The sequence below is a fragment of the Stenella coeruleoalba genome (genome assembly GCF_951394435.1).
Source record: "Stenella coeruleoalba genome assembly, chromosome: 13".
NCBI classification, from domain to species: domain Eukaryota; kingdom Metazoa; phylum Chordata; class Mammalia; order Artiodactyla; family Delphinidae; genus Stenella; species Stenella coeruleoalba.
Window position 1 is genome coordinate 2,585,199 of NC_137159.1, and position 15,890 is coordinate 2,601,088.

The following is a 15,890-nucleotide window of genomic DNA, read 5'->3' on the forward strand; positions in this document are numbered from 1 at the left end:
CCCTCTGAGTACTAGACCCTGATTGCACTCCACATCTCCACACCGGATCACAGTAGGTACTCAATAAATGCACTGACAGGTGAATCTCCAATTTTGAGCATCTCTTCCTCTATTCGTTCCTTCAGGTAATTCTTCCGTCTTACCTCTTTGCAATTTCTGCTCACGACAACTTTTAGAAAGGAAAACCAATTATACCATCTTTGATACTATTTCTACAGCTTCACCAACTCGATCCATTGTTTCAAACACTTGCTGAAAAGCACCTTTATATTTTTATAAAGTAGACTCCCTGGTCAAATATTTCTCTCCTTTACTCAAGATTGAATCACGATTTTCTCAACACCAGTATTAAAAAAAAAAAAAGGAGCACTGAGAAGAGTCCACAATATCCTTTGATTCATTCTCCATCCCCAATAGCCTAGGTATTCACATGATTTTTTTCTAAGCACGTGGCTGTGAAGAAATAATAGAGGAAGCAGGGACTTTGCTCCCAGGCCCTCCTGAGTCTTTAATAACCTTAAAACGTCCACATATCTTTCACTTCAGATTTTAGGGCAAGATGAGAATAGAAGTGCCCCTCGTGTGGCCTACTGAGCCTCCCAGGTGGGCGCTGGGTGGATTTCTGGTCATGCTGGTCTTCAAGCACCAACAATTGATACGAATATTTAAGGCTCTCTCTGCCCCCAAAGAGGGGTCACCTTGTCGATTTCTTATCAAAAGCTGTATCATTCTTTCCCCCTTGTCTGGTACATGGAAATTTTTCTCTCTTTTTTGCTTCTTTAAGGAAGGTACTCTTTTGTCCAGAGAAGTAGCTCCTTTGCCAAAGAAACCTGAGAGCCAGTGGGCTGAAGGCAGATTGTTCTCCGCTGATCGATACTCTCCCGGTTCTAATCTCAGAAAAGTGGCCTTCCAGGTCCATCACCCATTAGATCACCGCCACCCCCAGCCGTCCGGCAGAGGCTTTTTTCATCAAAATTGACTCCCTCTATACAGGAGCTCTCCTCTTTGTGTTTACATCAGTTTACCTTCTGACTGGCATTTTCTATTCTCCTATAAACGTGTCTCTGAAATATTTACTCTATAGGCCTAAAGCCAATCCCACAGGTGACATGATCAAATATGATGGCTCTCATTAGCTTCTGAAATAAACTTGTTTACGCAAGTGAAGAGAAATCGACCAGCAAACACAGTACGGCCCTCAAAGTCCATCTACCTAATCTTTCAACGGAAGTGTTTATGGTCCGTTTGTAAGTTAGTATGTGCGTGTGTGATTATCCCTCCCCGCGTCCCCAGATGCATTTCCTAAAGCTAATGGGAACACCTCGGAGGACAGACTTTTAGAATACTGCCCTTGTCATTCTCTGTCTTTTGGCCATGCCATGCCTGGAGTGACTTATCAATAATAAATGATATTATATATATATATACACATATCAATTTACAGCCTGTGGTGTAAGTACAGACAGGGAATCAATTTTGATTAAAAGAAGGCTATATTGGGATTTCCTTGGTGGTCCAGTGGTTAAGACTCCACGCTTCCACTGCAGGGGGCACAAGTTCGATCCCTGGTCAGGGAACTAAGATCCCACGTGCTGCGTGGCATGGCCAAAAAATAAGAAAATAAAATAAAAATAAAAGACGGCTCTATTGGACGACTAGGGAGGGTGATCTAACAGAATGATAAAACAGCTTTCTGTGTTATGAGCTCCGTGGGGCGACTCTTTTATTTCTCTGTGCTGCTCTTGCAGCGCTACTGAGGCCACGTTTAGGAACTGCTTGGTACAACACCATGAGAAACACCCACAAATAGGCCAAGAGTGCAGCTGAGACTGAAAGGCTCTGGGCTGATGCAAATCGGAACCACAGTGAGACACCACTTTGCACCTATGAGGCTGGTTATTATGAAAAAACAAAAACACCAAAACAACAACTGTTGGCAAGGATGTGTAAAAACCGGAACCCCTACGCACAGCTGGTGAAAGGTAGAGTGGTGCAGCCGCAGTGGAAAACAGACTGCGGTTCCTCAAAAAATTCACCAACGAATCACCGTTTGCTCCAAAAACTCTGCTGGGTATAGACCTTCAAGAACTGAAAGAGGGACTTGCACAGACACTTACACACCCATGTTCACAGTGGCATTATTCACGGTAGCCAAAAGGTGGAAGCAACCCACCTGTCCTTTGACAAATGATGGATAAACAAAGTGTGGTCCACCCATACAACGGAGTATCATTCAGCTTTAAAAAAGGAAGGGCGTTCTGACCCAGGCTACAGCACGGATGAACCTTGAGGACATTATGCTGAGTGAAGTAAGCCAGACAGAAAAGCACAGACACTGCATGATTGCACTTATACGAGGAGGTACTTAGTCAAATTCCTAGAGACAGAGAGTAGAAAACAGCCTGCGGCTGGGGGAGGGCATGGGGAGTTAGCATTCAATGGGGACAGAGCTCCAGTGAGGGAAACGGAAGAGCCCTGGGCAAGGATGGTGGTAACGCTTGCACAACAATGTGAATACGCTTAATGTCGCTGAACTTGCACTTGACAATGATTAAAATGTTCAACTTTTATGTTACATATATTTTGCCACCACAATAAAAAACATTTTTTAAAAAAGTTTATGTGCTAAAAACTGGTGTAATTCCGGTGGAAACCTTATAATCTGGACAGAGGAAACCGAAGTAGCAGGATGGGTGAGGACACGAGCTCTCCTGCCTTGGAAGTTACTGCAGGAATCGGCAGGGGGGCCCTGGCAGAAGGGATGCTGAGAGGAGGGGCCTCGGCGGGGGTACAAAGGAACCCATCATTTCGTTCAGATCACCCTCGACACGGCTCAGACCCGGCTCCTGAACCAAAAAGGGTTGCCCCCCTCTGGCCTGGGGTCAGGCAACAATCGTCCCCGAACCTGACGTTTTTCTATCTCAACCTCCTTGAAATGCAACAGGGACTCTGCCCGGCTCTGGCTGGTACACGCACCGGGCCTCCTGAGTATCTGAATATCGGGACTGTTAGCTGCCTCGGATACCATCTCTGCTGGGCAAGTACGTTCCCTGCCCGCATCTCCAGACCAAAACGTAAATGCTTCTTGTAGAATTTCTTCTGCAAGTCGCCAAGGAACTGTTTCCAAAGGACACGCGGTGAAGACCCCTGGCAGCGGGGAGAGAAGAGGTGGGCCCGCCTGCCTCCAAGAAGGAAATGTTCAGCAAGCACCGACCAGAGCCGAATGCAAACGTTCCTCCCTCTGTCCAGGCTTCTCACCTCGCCCCACAAGGTGCTTCCCCTTCACCAGGGGAAGAAACCACAACCAGGGCAGAAAACACGGGCCGGAAGGGCCCACGTGCACCTGCTGGGGCGGTAGCCCCCCGTCCCTCACTCCGGGTCTGCCTGTGGGTGTGTGCTGTTAAAAACTACAGGTACAGGGCTTCCCTGGTGGCTCAGTGATTGGGAGTCCGCCTGCCGATGCAGGGGACACGGGTTCGTGCCCCGGTCCGGGAAGATGCCACATGCCGCGGAGCGGCTGGGCCCGTGAGCCATGGCCGCTGAGCCTGCGTGTCCGGAGCCTGTGCTCCACAACGGGATAGGCCACAGCAGTGAGAGGCCCATGTACCACCAAAAAAAAAAAAAAAAAAAAGTTCCAATTACTATAAGAAATGCAATTTGAAAAATATAGCAAGGAACTATGCTAATCCTTCTATTCTGTTTCTTCCTGGCCAAATAATTTTAATAGATTTTTTTTTTAAGAGTAAGAGATGAAACCCAAATAGACTGTTAGTGTGGCCAATATATACAGTAAGTTATCTTTAGCAAGTCTTTTCACACGTGAATGTGCTGTATGACAAAAAATTAGTATCTAAATACTACTGTTGGACACAATAAATAAGGTGAAACAGATGCTCTCTTTGGGATCCCTAATGTCGTACAGAGAAAAATGCCTTCCTATACCACAGGCTGATGCTTCGCAGACCTCATCCTAGTTGTAACCTGTCACTTTCTATAGTAATGGAAGAAATAAAACACTGACCACTTACAGAGCACACAGAAATCTAGTTACTGGTTATTCTCCATCGTAAGCAGAGCTTCCTAACCATATCCACAGGATAAGACTGAACAAATATATAAGGATTTACGCTGAGCATCAGAAGGCAGGTAGGAATTTTGAATTTGCTAGATTTAATGAGGTTTGGATTAGCAGGTGGGGGTATGATGGTTAAATATGGAGAAGAAGAAGCCATACCGTTTCATCTTTAGCTGCTGAGGATAAATGACAATTGCAGGTGAGGGAGGAGAGCAAGGGAGGGGGAGAGAGAAGATGAAGAAAGAACAGTCGATATTAAGATTCAGGACAGGAAGGACAGCCAAAGCAGGGTGGTCTGGTTCATTCATTGACCGATAAAACATGTCTAACAGATACCTCTGAAACACCCAGCATATCACTGACCCGGGATATTGCAGGCTATGCCAAAGTTTTGCTTCTTTTTCTGAAATATGCACATCCCTCCCTCCCCCTCCCCCCCGTATCCATCCCCCGCAAGCACAGATTTCCCAGGACTCAGAGCTGGGTATATTTTTACTTTTCAAAACAGAAAAATATGAAATATTTTTAAATGCAAAATAGCAAGCAAGAGTCGAGCTTATTTACCTTGGAATCCCTCAGGATATTTAAAAAATGAAACGCATCTTGAAGATGCACTCTAAAAGAGCTGTGCTTACAGAGGAGGTCCTGCAGTTCCCTCAACCCAAGGCGAGCCCTGGCCCCACAGACCACAAGGAAGGAAAGGAAATTAAATGGGGATGCCTCTGAGTCCGGCAGGAACGCTGACCCAGAACCTGCAAGATTATGAAGCTAAGGGCTCACACCGGCCTGGCGGTGGCTTTGGAGCCCAGGCTCTCACCTTAGACATGCCAAAATGCACAGAGAAAAAGACAAAGGAGGGGAGGAAGGAGATGGGGAGACAGTGGCAGGAAGGCAGATGCAGTGGACGGCGGAAAAGGAATAGGCAAGGGACTTGTCCATCTGTACATCCGGACGGCTCCTCGCCGCTGCAGACGAGCTGAGCACGGACTGGCTACAAGCAGGAAGACAGCGCAGCCGGCCTCTCTGTCATGGCTCTTCAGGGTGAGAGCAGCGACACGCCTGAGAGTCCGCTGAGCATGCCGTTGGCACAAGGCAGGCACGCGGACAGCAGAAGGTGCCACGTCACGGCGAGTTCCGTCAGGACACAAGCGGCCCTGCGCACCCTCGGGCCACCTGGCGGCCTTCAGCCCAAGCCAGTGCCACTGCGGGTGCAGAGTTGACCAGGTCCCAGCAAACAAACCCCTTCCTCTGCCCCGGGAATCAATGGTCCCAGCACACGATGAGCTGTCGTGAGCTTGGTTTTCTAAATTAAAACGGAAGGAAAAAAATTTGGAAAGGCTCCCCTAAAAAATGGTTAAAATAAAATATAAACAATTAATGTTTCAATGATTTAGAAAAAGTTAGCTTTTTCTCTAATAATGTGAGACAAATGTGACACTGGAGCTTCTTCAAGTTCTGGGATGGAGGCCAGATAAAGTACCCCTCCACCTCCAAAAGGACTCAGTCCCGAGATCAGACAGTGACCACTGCCTGCATGTGTGTCCCATGGAAAAGTGACAGGTCCTCCCTAAGCCAGCGATGTCCCTCTACCTTCTGCCAAGGACTGTCCCCTAGCCCAGACCCGGACAGAAGGACATGGGGCCCTGTCTCCACACTGGGGGGCTGCTTTCAGCCCTCTCCTTCTAAGACGTCTCTTCAAACCCAACATTCCAAAATCAAGACAATACTCCTCGACTCGGATCGAACCTGTCCCTTGATCACCTCCTACTCTGATCGGGTAACCGGTGCTTCCTCTGAGGTTCTCTCAGGAGGGCTGGAAGTGCTCCGGACCCGATTCTCTGAAGCCTCCGCCCTGATCTGTGCACGGAGCTGACCTCACGTTAGAACAACTTAACGTGATGTCCTGCCAGAAACCACCAACTCTGGATAAGAAAACCTCAGCGATATCATATGATATTTGTCTTTATGGTATCGCTTATATGTGGAATCTAAAAAAAAAAGGTACAAATGACCTTATTTACCAAAGAGAAGGAGAGTCACGGAGGTAGAAAACAAACTTATGGTCACCAGGGGATAAAGGGGGGAGGGATAAATGGAGAGAATGGGGTTGACATACACACACTACTATATATAAAATAGATAATCACGGACCTACTTACTGGATAGCACAGGGAACTCTACTCAATACTCTGTAATGGCCTATATGGGAAAAGAATCTAAAACAGAGGGGATATATGTATATGTATAGCTGATTCACTTTGCTGTAGACCTGAAATTAACACAACATTGTAAATCAACTATACTTCAATTAAAATTTAAGAAAAAAAAGAAAGCAAAGAAGAGCTCAGTATTCAGACTTCAGATGCAGTTAGCGTTCAGGCCCTGAGCGCTTTGCCCAAGCACAGGGCAGGCGCCGCCGACTCCACGACCTGCTGCCGCCATCAGGGGGGCCCGTTTCCACCACCACCACATCTGCCCCCCTCTCTGAAGGGGAAAATCACTTCTGGGGCCTCGAGCTCCTCCCAGATCAGTCAACAGGAACCTTGACTATGCACTTACTTATTGTGGTATCAACCTTCTCAGAAGACAACAATTACAGTACGTAGCACGAGCTTACCAGTCTTACAGGTTGCGTTTAAAAAATTAAACTGGGACTTACCTGGTGGCACAGTGGTTAAGAATCCGCCTGCCAATGCAGGGAACACGGGTTCGTTCCCTGATCCAGGAAGGTCCCACATGCCATAGAGCAACTAAGCCCGTGTGCCACAACTACTGAGCCCGCGTGCCACAACTACTGAAGCCTGCACGCCTAGAGCCCGTGCTCTGCAACAAGAGAAGCCACCGCAATGAGAAGCCCACGCACTGCAACGAAGAGTAGCCCCCGCTCGCCGCAGCTAAGGAAAGCCCACGTGCAGCAACGAAGACCCAAGGTAGCCAAAAAAGAAAAAAGAATTAAAAATTAAGCTGAAGTCTGCAGGAACCAGTACAAAGGAAATTACACTGGACTCGATCTTCAAAACTCTCCTTTCGGGGGGACTCACTCTGGAAGGTGTATTTGCAGGGATCGACAAAATCGGTTTAGTAGTACCTCCACAATGAAAACACAAAAAGGCTAATCCGCGTGACACAGCCCAGTTCCCCCAGACGGGCTCGGCCATACACCTGAAACACAGACCTCCGAATCTGTGCTGGAAACCAATCTGCTCCAGGTCGAGAGGCCTCACGCCGCCGACTCCGCTCTCACACACAAACTCCTCTCTCTCGACAACGGTCTTTTCCGTTTCTGTTCTCTTCCTAAGTGCTTTAAAAGCTTTTCAGAAATAAACTCAGTGGTGCCTGAGGCAGAGATGTACTGAGGATTACACGGCTTAAAAAGCAAAACCAACCAACCAACAAAAGGCTGTGTCAGAACCCGGGTGCCCGCCTTGCTGAGAACATCTGATGTGTCTCAGATCCAGAGAGGAAACAAGGTCAGCCGCCAGGGCTGAGACGGGGTCATTAACGGGGAAACCAGGGGAGAGAATGACATTTGAGTCTGCACGACAGAACAGGGGTGATCTCAGTCAAGAGGCAGCAAACCTTCAGAAGCTAACAACACACTGTACTTACCGTGCCACCTGCAAGAACGCACCTCCCGGAGGAGAGGTGCAGCTAAGGCCGGGCAGTCCAGGCGGATTTCAGCCCACGGCAGAGCGGGGGGTCTCAGAACACAGACCAACTGTGTTCATCCCTCTTAACATGAGCCCCAAATACCCTGGCTGTTTGAGGCCATTCACACACCTGAGAAGGGAATGGCACACGAATACACACACATACATACTCTCCGCTTCCTTCGAGCGTTCCACTCACCGAGGACTCTGTCCCTGATGAGCAAGCCACCCTGCGCGCCCCGTGCACACACGCACACGCATACACATCACACACACAGACCCGCACACACGTGCACACACACGGGCACACCCCTCTGCCCCCCCAACCCCGCACTCACCGAGGACTCGCTGTCGCGGACGAGGAAGTCGCCCTGCACGCCCCGCGCGTTGAGCGCACACTCGGCCTGGTGGCGCGTCACGTTCCCGTAGTACCACTCGCGGCCCGCGAACCGGCCGGCGCGCGCAGGCCCCGCGGGGCCAGAGCCGGCGTGCAGGGCCGGGCCCTCGCTCAGCACCACCACGTAGTTCTTGGGCACCAGGCCGACCTGGCCGCGCGCGTTGCGGCAGCGCCACCACTCGGGGTCGTTCTCGGGCTTCTCGATCACCTCCATGGTCTCGCCCTTGTCGAAGTTGAGCTCCTCCTCGGTGACCGAGCTGAAGGGATACAGCGTCTGCACCACGTGCAGGACCCGCGCGCCCTGGCCGTTGCTGAGCGCGGCGCTGGGCCGCAGGCTCGGGCCCCCGGGCGCGTCGGCGGCCGCCTCGTCCAGCTCCTCCAGCACGTAGTTGGATGGGAACCAGCCCACCTGCCCGTTGTAGCTGCCCCGCCACCAGCCGTCGCTGCACTTCTCCATGACGGTGACGCGCGAGCCCTTCACCAGCGACAGCTCGTCCTCGCGCTCGGCCGCGTAAGCGAACTTGACCACGGCCGGGATGCTGAGGTCGTAGATGCGGTCGGCGCCGCCTCCGTTGGCGGGGAACTCCGCGTCCATGCTGGGTGTGGGCGATGCATCTCGGGCGCTTGTCTTCCTGCGGGTCCTGCCGAGGCCTGCGGAGACACGGCAAAGCTCAGTGCGGGGACAGGGCTCAGCGCGTGGGGACCCGGCATGGGCTCCACGCGGGCACGGGGCTCAGCGTCCGGCGACCCGACAAGGGCTCAGGGCGGGGCCTCGTCCAAGAGGCAGCACCTGCACCTGATATAGGACGGACTGGGTCCCGTGGCTGGTGACCAGCCACTCACCAGCAGAGAAGGTGACAGTGGCTAAAAGCCTAAAAGCTGGTTATTACCAAAACCGATCTCTCTGCTTTCCTCAAAAACCTGCTAGAGCACCAGCAAACCAAGAGGATAAAACAGTGTAAAGTCTGAAAATGATGAGAGCATCCCTGTGCCACTACTACAAAAGACCTAAAAAAATAAAATAAAAAAAAAGACAGAAAACGTCTCATGCGTTTTGGATGGGAAGTTGGACAAAATGAGCTCGCAGAGCCGCCCCAGCTCTCGGCACCCCTCAGGGCTGGCCTGTGCTCAGGTCGGCACCCTCTCCTCCATCCGAGGACACTCAGTGCCCTCCCGGGGCCACCTGGCAGTGGAGCGGCCCCACTGGGCAGAAACCCATACCCCTCCTTCCTTCTGTTCTTTTCTTTCAACACTGCAGAGACTTCCCACAAGTTGTGATGAGTGAATTAGAAGGAAAAAAAAATAGCCGATACATTAAATCTAAGGCAGAAAATTTCACATTGATTGAAAAACCACTAATGGATCAGAAAATCAGTTTAACGGGGTGTGACCAGCCTGTGTGTACGTGCTGTCTTCTTTTTAAAAGGGAACAAAATAGAAAATCTCAGAGTGCATCAAACATAGAATTGCTGCTTCAGTCACATATGTGAGTCAGTGCTGAGCTATAATGTGAAAATTATCCCTTCCTGTGCCTGAGGAACACAGCTGGAAAAGCCCTAAGGTAAAAATGCTTTAACCTGGTTAAAATGCACGGAATTCCGGAACCTTGTAGAAAGTGAGCCGAGGGGAGGAGGGCACGTCGGCCCCAGAGATGCGGACGTGGACCTGGACGGGGGGCCCGCCATGCCGCTCACCCGCCACGTCTCCCAGCTAAGTCAGGGAGGAGGTTTTCGTGGCATGGAAACTGTGGCCACTGGCAAACGTTTGTTTTCTCCTGAAAGGACACCACAGCGCTTTTATGGGTAGCTTGTACCTCCTTCTCCCTTAATTCCCTGCAGTAAAGACAGCTTGGTCCTGAGAATTACCTTTGCTTCTACTCCCCTGCCAGCTGGGGTGGTCAGAGGAATGAAAGGAGGCGTCATGATCGTCTCCGACCACGGAGAGTTGGGCGCTGGCTTCCAGAGCAGACCCGCCTGGCTGCGTTCTCTGCCCCGGGACACGTGCTCCGCTCAGTGCCACACGCAGGGCAAGGAGTGTGAGGTGACAGCACACCCGTGATAAGTGCTCACTCGCTTGGATCTTCAAGTGGACACACCAATTCTTTTTTTTTTTTATATATTTATTTTATTTATTTATTTTAGGCTGCGTTGAGTCTTCGTTGCTGTGCGCGGGCTTTCTCTAGTTGTGGCGAGCGGGGGCTACTCTTCGTTGGGGTGTGCGGGCTTCTCTTGTTGCGGAACACAGGCCCTAGAGTGCCTGGGCTTCAGTAGTTGTAGCATGTGGGCTCAGTAGTTGTGGCTCGCGGGCTCTAGGGCACAGGCTCAGTAATTGTGGCGCACGGGTTTAGCTGCTCCGCGGCATGTGGGATCTTCCCAGACCAAGGCTCGAACCCGCCTCCCCTGCACTGGCAGGCGGATTCTTAACCACTGCGCCACCAGGGAGGCTCCGAGACACCAATTCTTTAAGCTAATGGCTTCTGCTGTTTCTTTTTGTTCTTCAGCGTCTTACTCAAGTGCACGGGAAATAAAGAGTAAGCCGGGACACTGGACCAAGTTAAACATTTCGATTTCCATGTAAGAGTTCATTTACTTTACACCTGAAAACATGAACCTCTCAACCTCTGATTTCAAAGCTAGGTGAGTTCAACTCTGCAATGACACGGCATTGTGATGATTCAATGGCATCCTAATCCAGAGGCACACGGGACAGTTCATGGAAGTAAACTTCCACCCAGAAAGCTCGGGCACGAAGGCCTTCAGACCTCCCGGGGCCGTCAGCATGCGGAGCGGGAATGGCCAGGCAGAGTGCAATCTTTATGGGTAACGATTTCAAGAAATAACATGTAAAAATAACTCTCTAGGAGACCTTTCCAAATTTGTGAGTGAGGAAGCCTACCTGAAGAGCCAGGGAAGAGCAGCTTTTAGAATATTCATCAAGACGTAAAGGTGTCACTGCACACTACTATACGTAAGATAGATAACCAACAGGGACCTACTGCAGAGCACAGGGAATTCTACCCAATACTCTGGAATAAGCTATATGAGAAAAGAATCTAAGAATGAAACATATGTATATGTATGACTGAATCACTTTGCTGTACACCTGAAACTAACACAACATTGTAAGTCAACTATAATCCAATAAAATTAAAATATATATAAAAAAAGGCGGAAAGGTGTCAAGATCAACAGAAAAGACAACGGCAGACCTTACGCCTCGTAATACGCCATGGAAGACCTTATGCCTCATAATGCGTTGTGGAAGACACTTACGTAAGTCAGTCATACCGCTGAATGAACATACTGCTTTGTCTGCTTTTTTTCAAACACAAAATAATTTAATTACTTCAGCCTTGAGCTCCTTCCAGGAACCTTCCTAGACTCTGGGGAGAGTGAGGTAAGACAGGCACACTCCCTGCCCATAAGAGAAGCTTGTATGTCTCTATCAAGACTGGAACTTTCTACGTACAAACAGCCCTGGAAAATTAACGTGTTTTGCTCTAACATGACCTAAACAGTCCTTGAGGCAACTCTGGGCTGGGGTCTTGGGGGTAGCACAGCAGAATGACTGAGAGCACAGCCCCAGCAGGAATCCCGCGTCAGCCACTAATTAGCTGTGTGCTCTTGGGCAAGTTACTTAGTCTCTCTGGGTCTTAGTTTTCTTACCCTAAGATGTGGACGATGGCACCGGATCAGTCTGCGAGGGGGGCCGTAACAGACTGGGGGGCTTCGACAACAGAAGCGTGTTTTCTCATGGCTCTGGGGGCTGGAAGTCACAGGTGAAGGGTCAACAGGGCTGGTTCCTTCAGAGGCCTCTCTCCCTGGCTTACAGACGGCTGCCTTCTCACTGCGTCTGCATTCTGTGTCCTCATTTCCTCTCCTTACAGGACACCAGTCATGCTGAATTAGGGCCAGCCTAAGAAACCTCATTCAAACTTAATTACCTGTTTAAAGGCCCTATACAAATACAGCCGCACTTTGAGATTCTGGGGAATGGGACATCAACATATGAATTTTGAGGGTGGACAAATCAGCCTAAAACAGGTACCTAAGTTCAGATTATGCATATAAAGCACAGAACGTGCTTTACGAATAATTATGACTCTTCCTAACTGGTGCTGAGCTGGGTGTTGAATTTCTTTTTTCTCAGATATTTTACCAGGAGAGGGTCTAAGTCCTCTCTGAACACTCTTGGCCGTGACCCTACGTGCCAGACGGCCACCCAAACAGAAACGTTGCCCGTCAGGCGTTTGGCACCTGGGAAACATTATCTTATGGGAGCAGAGATACATGGCGGCTGGCGCCGTGAAATGCAGGAGGCAGGTGTGTGTCAGGGGCGGGTAGGGAGGAGCCCGGCCACACTGACATCTACATGATCTGAACCTCACGACGGTCCTGTGACAGACCCGGCTCCCCCCATTTCTGCAGATGGGAAACCGAGGCTGAACGAGACCAGGGAACTGGCCCAACACATGCAGCCAGTGGAGTGGCACAGACAGACCGTGATCCAATGAAAGCCTATTTAATCCAGAGTAACCAAGAAGCACAGTTCCGTCAGAGGCTAGCGTGAAGCGTGACGGCAGATGCTCGTTACTCGTGTCATGATTTCCATGGGCAAATGCATTCAGGGCTCTGAAATGGGGTTTCCAGATCCCCTCACGCACCCTCCCAAACTGTGATGAACACTTCCTCTGATTCTAGGGAATGAAATGGGCCCTGTGTGTCCAGGTGGAAGTGGGGCTGAGGTTAGGGAAAGAAGGTTTGGGATAAGAACTGCATCAGGAGCAACAGGCCGGGGCCCCAGGACAAGTCTGGGGACAGCTGGGGCAGGCTGGAGGGGGCGTCGGGTGGAAATGTGTAAACAGAACAAAGTCCTGGGTTGTTGACAAAGGCTCTCAGCTTCCTCTTCTTCCCCAGTTCTTCCCTGACCCTGATTCTGCCCGAGGCCAGAGCCCGGGTGGATGGGGCCGAAGGGCTGGGAGCCCTGGGGAGCCCCGGGGAACAGCAGGCAGGAGGAGAAAGGCGTCAGAGGGAAGGGGACCCACCCACCAGCAGCCAGGGCGGCCTTTCTGAATGAGGACAACCAGGTGAATGGCTCCGGAGAGTCACGCGGCCGGGATCACAAGGACGTCGAATGAACAGGCTCTGGAGGTTCAGGACCCCGTCATCTCCCCCTGCCTGGACCTCCCCCGAGGCCACGTGACTGCCGCCGCGTGCCAGCTATGAGCTGCCAGGTCGGAGGGGACAGAGACCCGTGTATGAGCCCCAAGCTCTGAACGGCCTTGGCGTCCAGGCTCTAATTCAAAGGCAAATCCGTTATCTTTTAGGGAAGGAGGCAGTGTGGGAACTCCCCTGCTCCCCACTTTCTCTGCCTGTGTATTTCCCCACATCTTCTGCTTTCTTTTTCTTCGTTCATTCAAGTCAGACCACCTCCTTCTTCCAGTTGTATCAAAAACACAACCTGACTCCAATGTGTGTTGTGATTTTAACAAGGATAATGTGATTAATTTCCTTCTGATTTCACGTTTTTCCCGACTGGAGAGGCAAGAGCCTCACACCCCGTCTGCCAAGTCCCAGCCCATCTTCACCTACTGAACAGTAACTAACCAGGACCTGGCCCACCAGATGCCCTCGCTAACCAGGGCTTCCGCTCGCCCCCTCTCTGGGCTGCATTTGGGAGAACGCGCTTCCTGGCCCTTTCCAAGGCCTGTTCCCCAGGGCCAGAGCACGGATTCCGGGGCAGCCTGGGCCGCAGACAGAAGCACCTCCCAGAGCAGCTGGCCACATTCCTCACCACACCCTGGCCTCGGGTACCGACCACGTGGTGTGGGACACCCAGGCAGCTCCGGCCAGGCCACGATGGACGGACCGAGGCCCGGAGAGCACTAACATGGTTTCACAAGATCTAGGACGAATTCAAATGGTGTGCGTCTCTTTTAGTTCTCAAGTTCACCGTAAAATCCTCCACCGTACAGAATGTGGTGTTTGGACGTTTTGTTGCAGGTGTTGATGTGACCCGCACTGGACCCATCACATCATGGATGAGAATATGTAGAACGCGGCCACTAGGAAACCTTTCCTACTGCCAGCACGCTGCGTTCGGCGATGTTGAGTAACTTTCTTCCCGCAAAGTTATGACTTTCTCTAAGCTCGTTCAGTAATGTATAAAATGCCATACCTTCCACGAGGAAAGAACGAAGAAGGAATGGAAATCACTACTTAAAAAAAAAGCAAGGGCTTCCCTGGTGGCGCAGCGGTTGGGAGTCCGCCTGCCGATGCAGGGGACGCGGGTTCGTGTCCCGGTCCGGGAAGATCCCACATGCCGTGGAGCGGCTGGGCCCGTGAGCCATGGCCGCTGAGCCTGCGCGTCCGGAGCCTGTGCTCCGCAATGGGAGAGGCCACAGCAGTGAGAGGCCCGCGTACCCGCCCCCCCCCCCAAAAAAAGATAAAGGGATGTTATAGCAGACAACTTTAAAATATGTTCTGTCATCTTCCAGCTGGAACTCTGCAGATTTAAGATAAAATGCCAAACAAATTGGACAGTTCATACAAGTACTCCAGCCCATACATTTAGACAGCGCATCTGAGTTTCAGGAGCTCTACGGCAAAGCCATTTTATTTTTGCTACGAATCAGATGTGTGACATAAACCAGATGCAAGTAGAAAATTTCCTTGCACTTAAAATGTCATGTATACTAAGTTAAGCATAGAGGTTATTAATTTGTGGGGCTTTTTCCCCATCAGGGTTAGGAACGTCAACTGAAATTATTAATACAGAAGCTTTTTATCACTAAACGCTAAGGAGGTCTGACAAGATTGGTTCAGGGACAAAGTAGCTGAAATAACTTTTCATATAAGAGGATATATTTAATGTTTGGCTCCTAATAGCTATTCGTGGTCCTATATGTTCATTTAGTTTGTATCTAGTTTTTCAGACTAGCTTCCCCTACTCAGAGAATGTCTAGTGCCAGGATTCACAGTCGAGTATCTGAATAAAGGAAAAACCTCACATTTTCTGAAGGACCACCATTTAGGATTAATGCAGTAGTTCTCTCTTGCTTTAATCTGTTCCACACCCGCTACGTCATCTCTATTCAGCAGTTTCTCTCTTCTCGAGGTCTCAGCAGGGCCCAGCCCCAGGGCTCGGATCAGAACTCCCCCTGCAGCCTGGGGTGGGGGAAACCAGCTGTCAAGAGTCAGCCACACCTGTAGGCGCCTGTGTGAAGAAGAGGCCCAGAGACAGAACCTGGATGACATGAGCTGAGCCCGGGAATCCAACCACACTTCCCAATGATGTGAGCTAATCTCTCTAAATTCTCCTCTTCTTCCTGTTGTTTTTCTTTAGCTACTTTTGAGTTGATTTCTGGATTTCTGTCACTTTGATTAAGGGCTCTGGAAAAAATAAAATGACCCTTCCCCACTCTCGTTCCCCTGCTTCCACCTCACCTCCTGAAATACGCCAAACTGGTGAGCCCCCCTGAGAAAACAGGTACGCGTGGGTGAGTATGCCGCAGAAAACAGAGCAAAAGTTGGGGAGCCCCTAGGCTTGTGCGCAGGGGTGAGCAGACACAGGCCGTGCTTCCTAATCCCAGAGCAGCCTGGGGTTGAATATTTACCCCAAGAGCCCGCACTCGAGGTCTGTGATTCTGGGTGGCATGGACGTTAGGCCTAACCGACCGAAGCCCCCTGACCTCGACTTCTGCTCTGCTCTGCACGGGGACCCAGGGCCACCGGCCCCAACCGAGGTGGGTCTCGGAGGAACCCCCCAG

At 50.6% G+C, this 15,890-nt stretch overlaps 1 protein-coding gene across 5 annotated transcripts in view; it reads right to left on the minus strand.

Annotated features, from left to right (window-relative positions):
* The window catches only part of NCK2 (NCK adaptor protein 2), a 131,753-nt gene that overhangs the window by 10,681 nt on the left and 105,182 nt on the right, over positions 1-15,890 (minus strand). For all 5 annotated transcript variants that reach the window (XM_079941029.1, XM_079941028.1, XM_079941031.1 and 2 more), the window contains one exon: positions 8,064-8,773. In XM_079941029.1, coding sequence (XP_079797155.1) covers positions 8,064-8,773 — 710 coding nt within the window. The remainder of the gene's footprint in view (positions 1-8,063; positions 8,774-15,890) is intronic.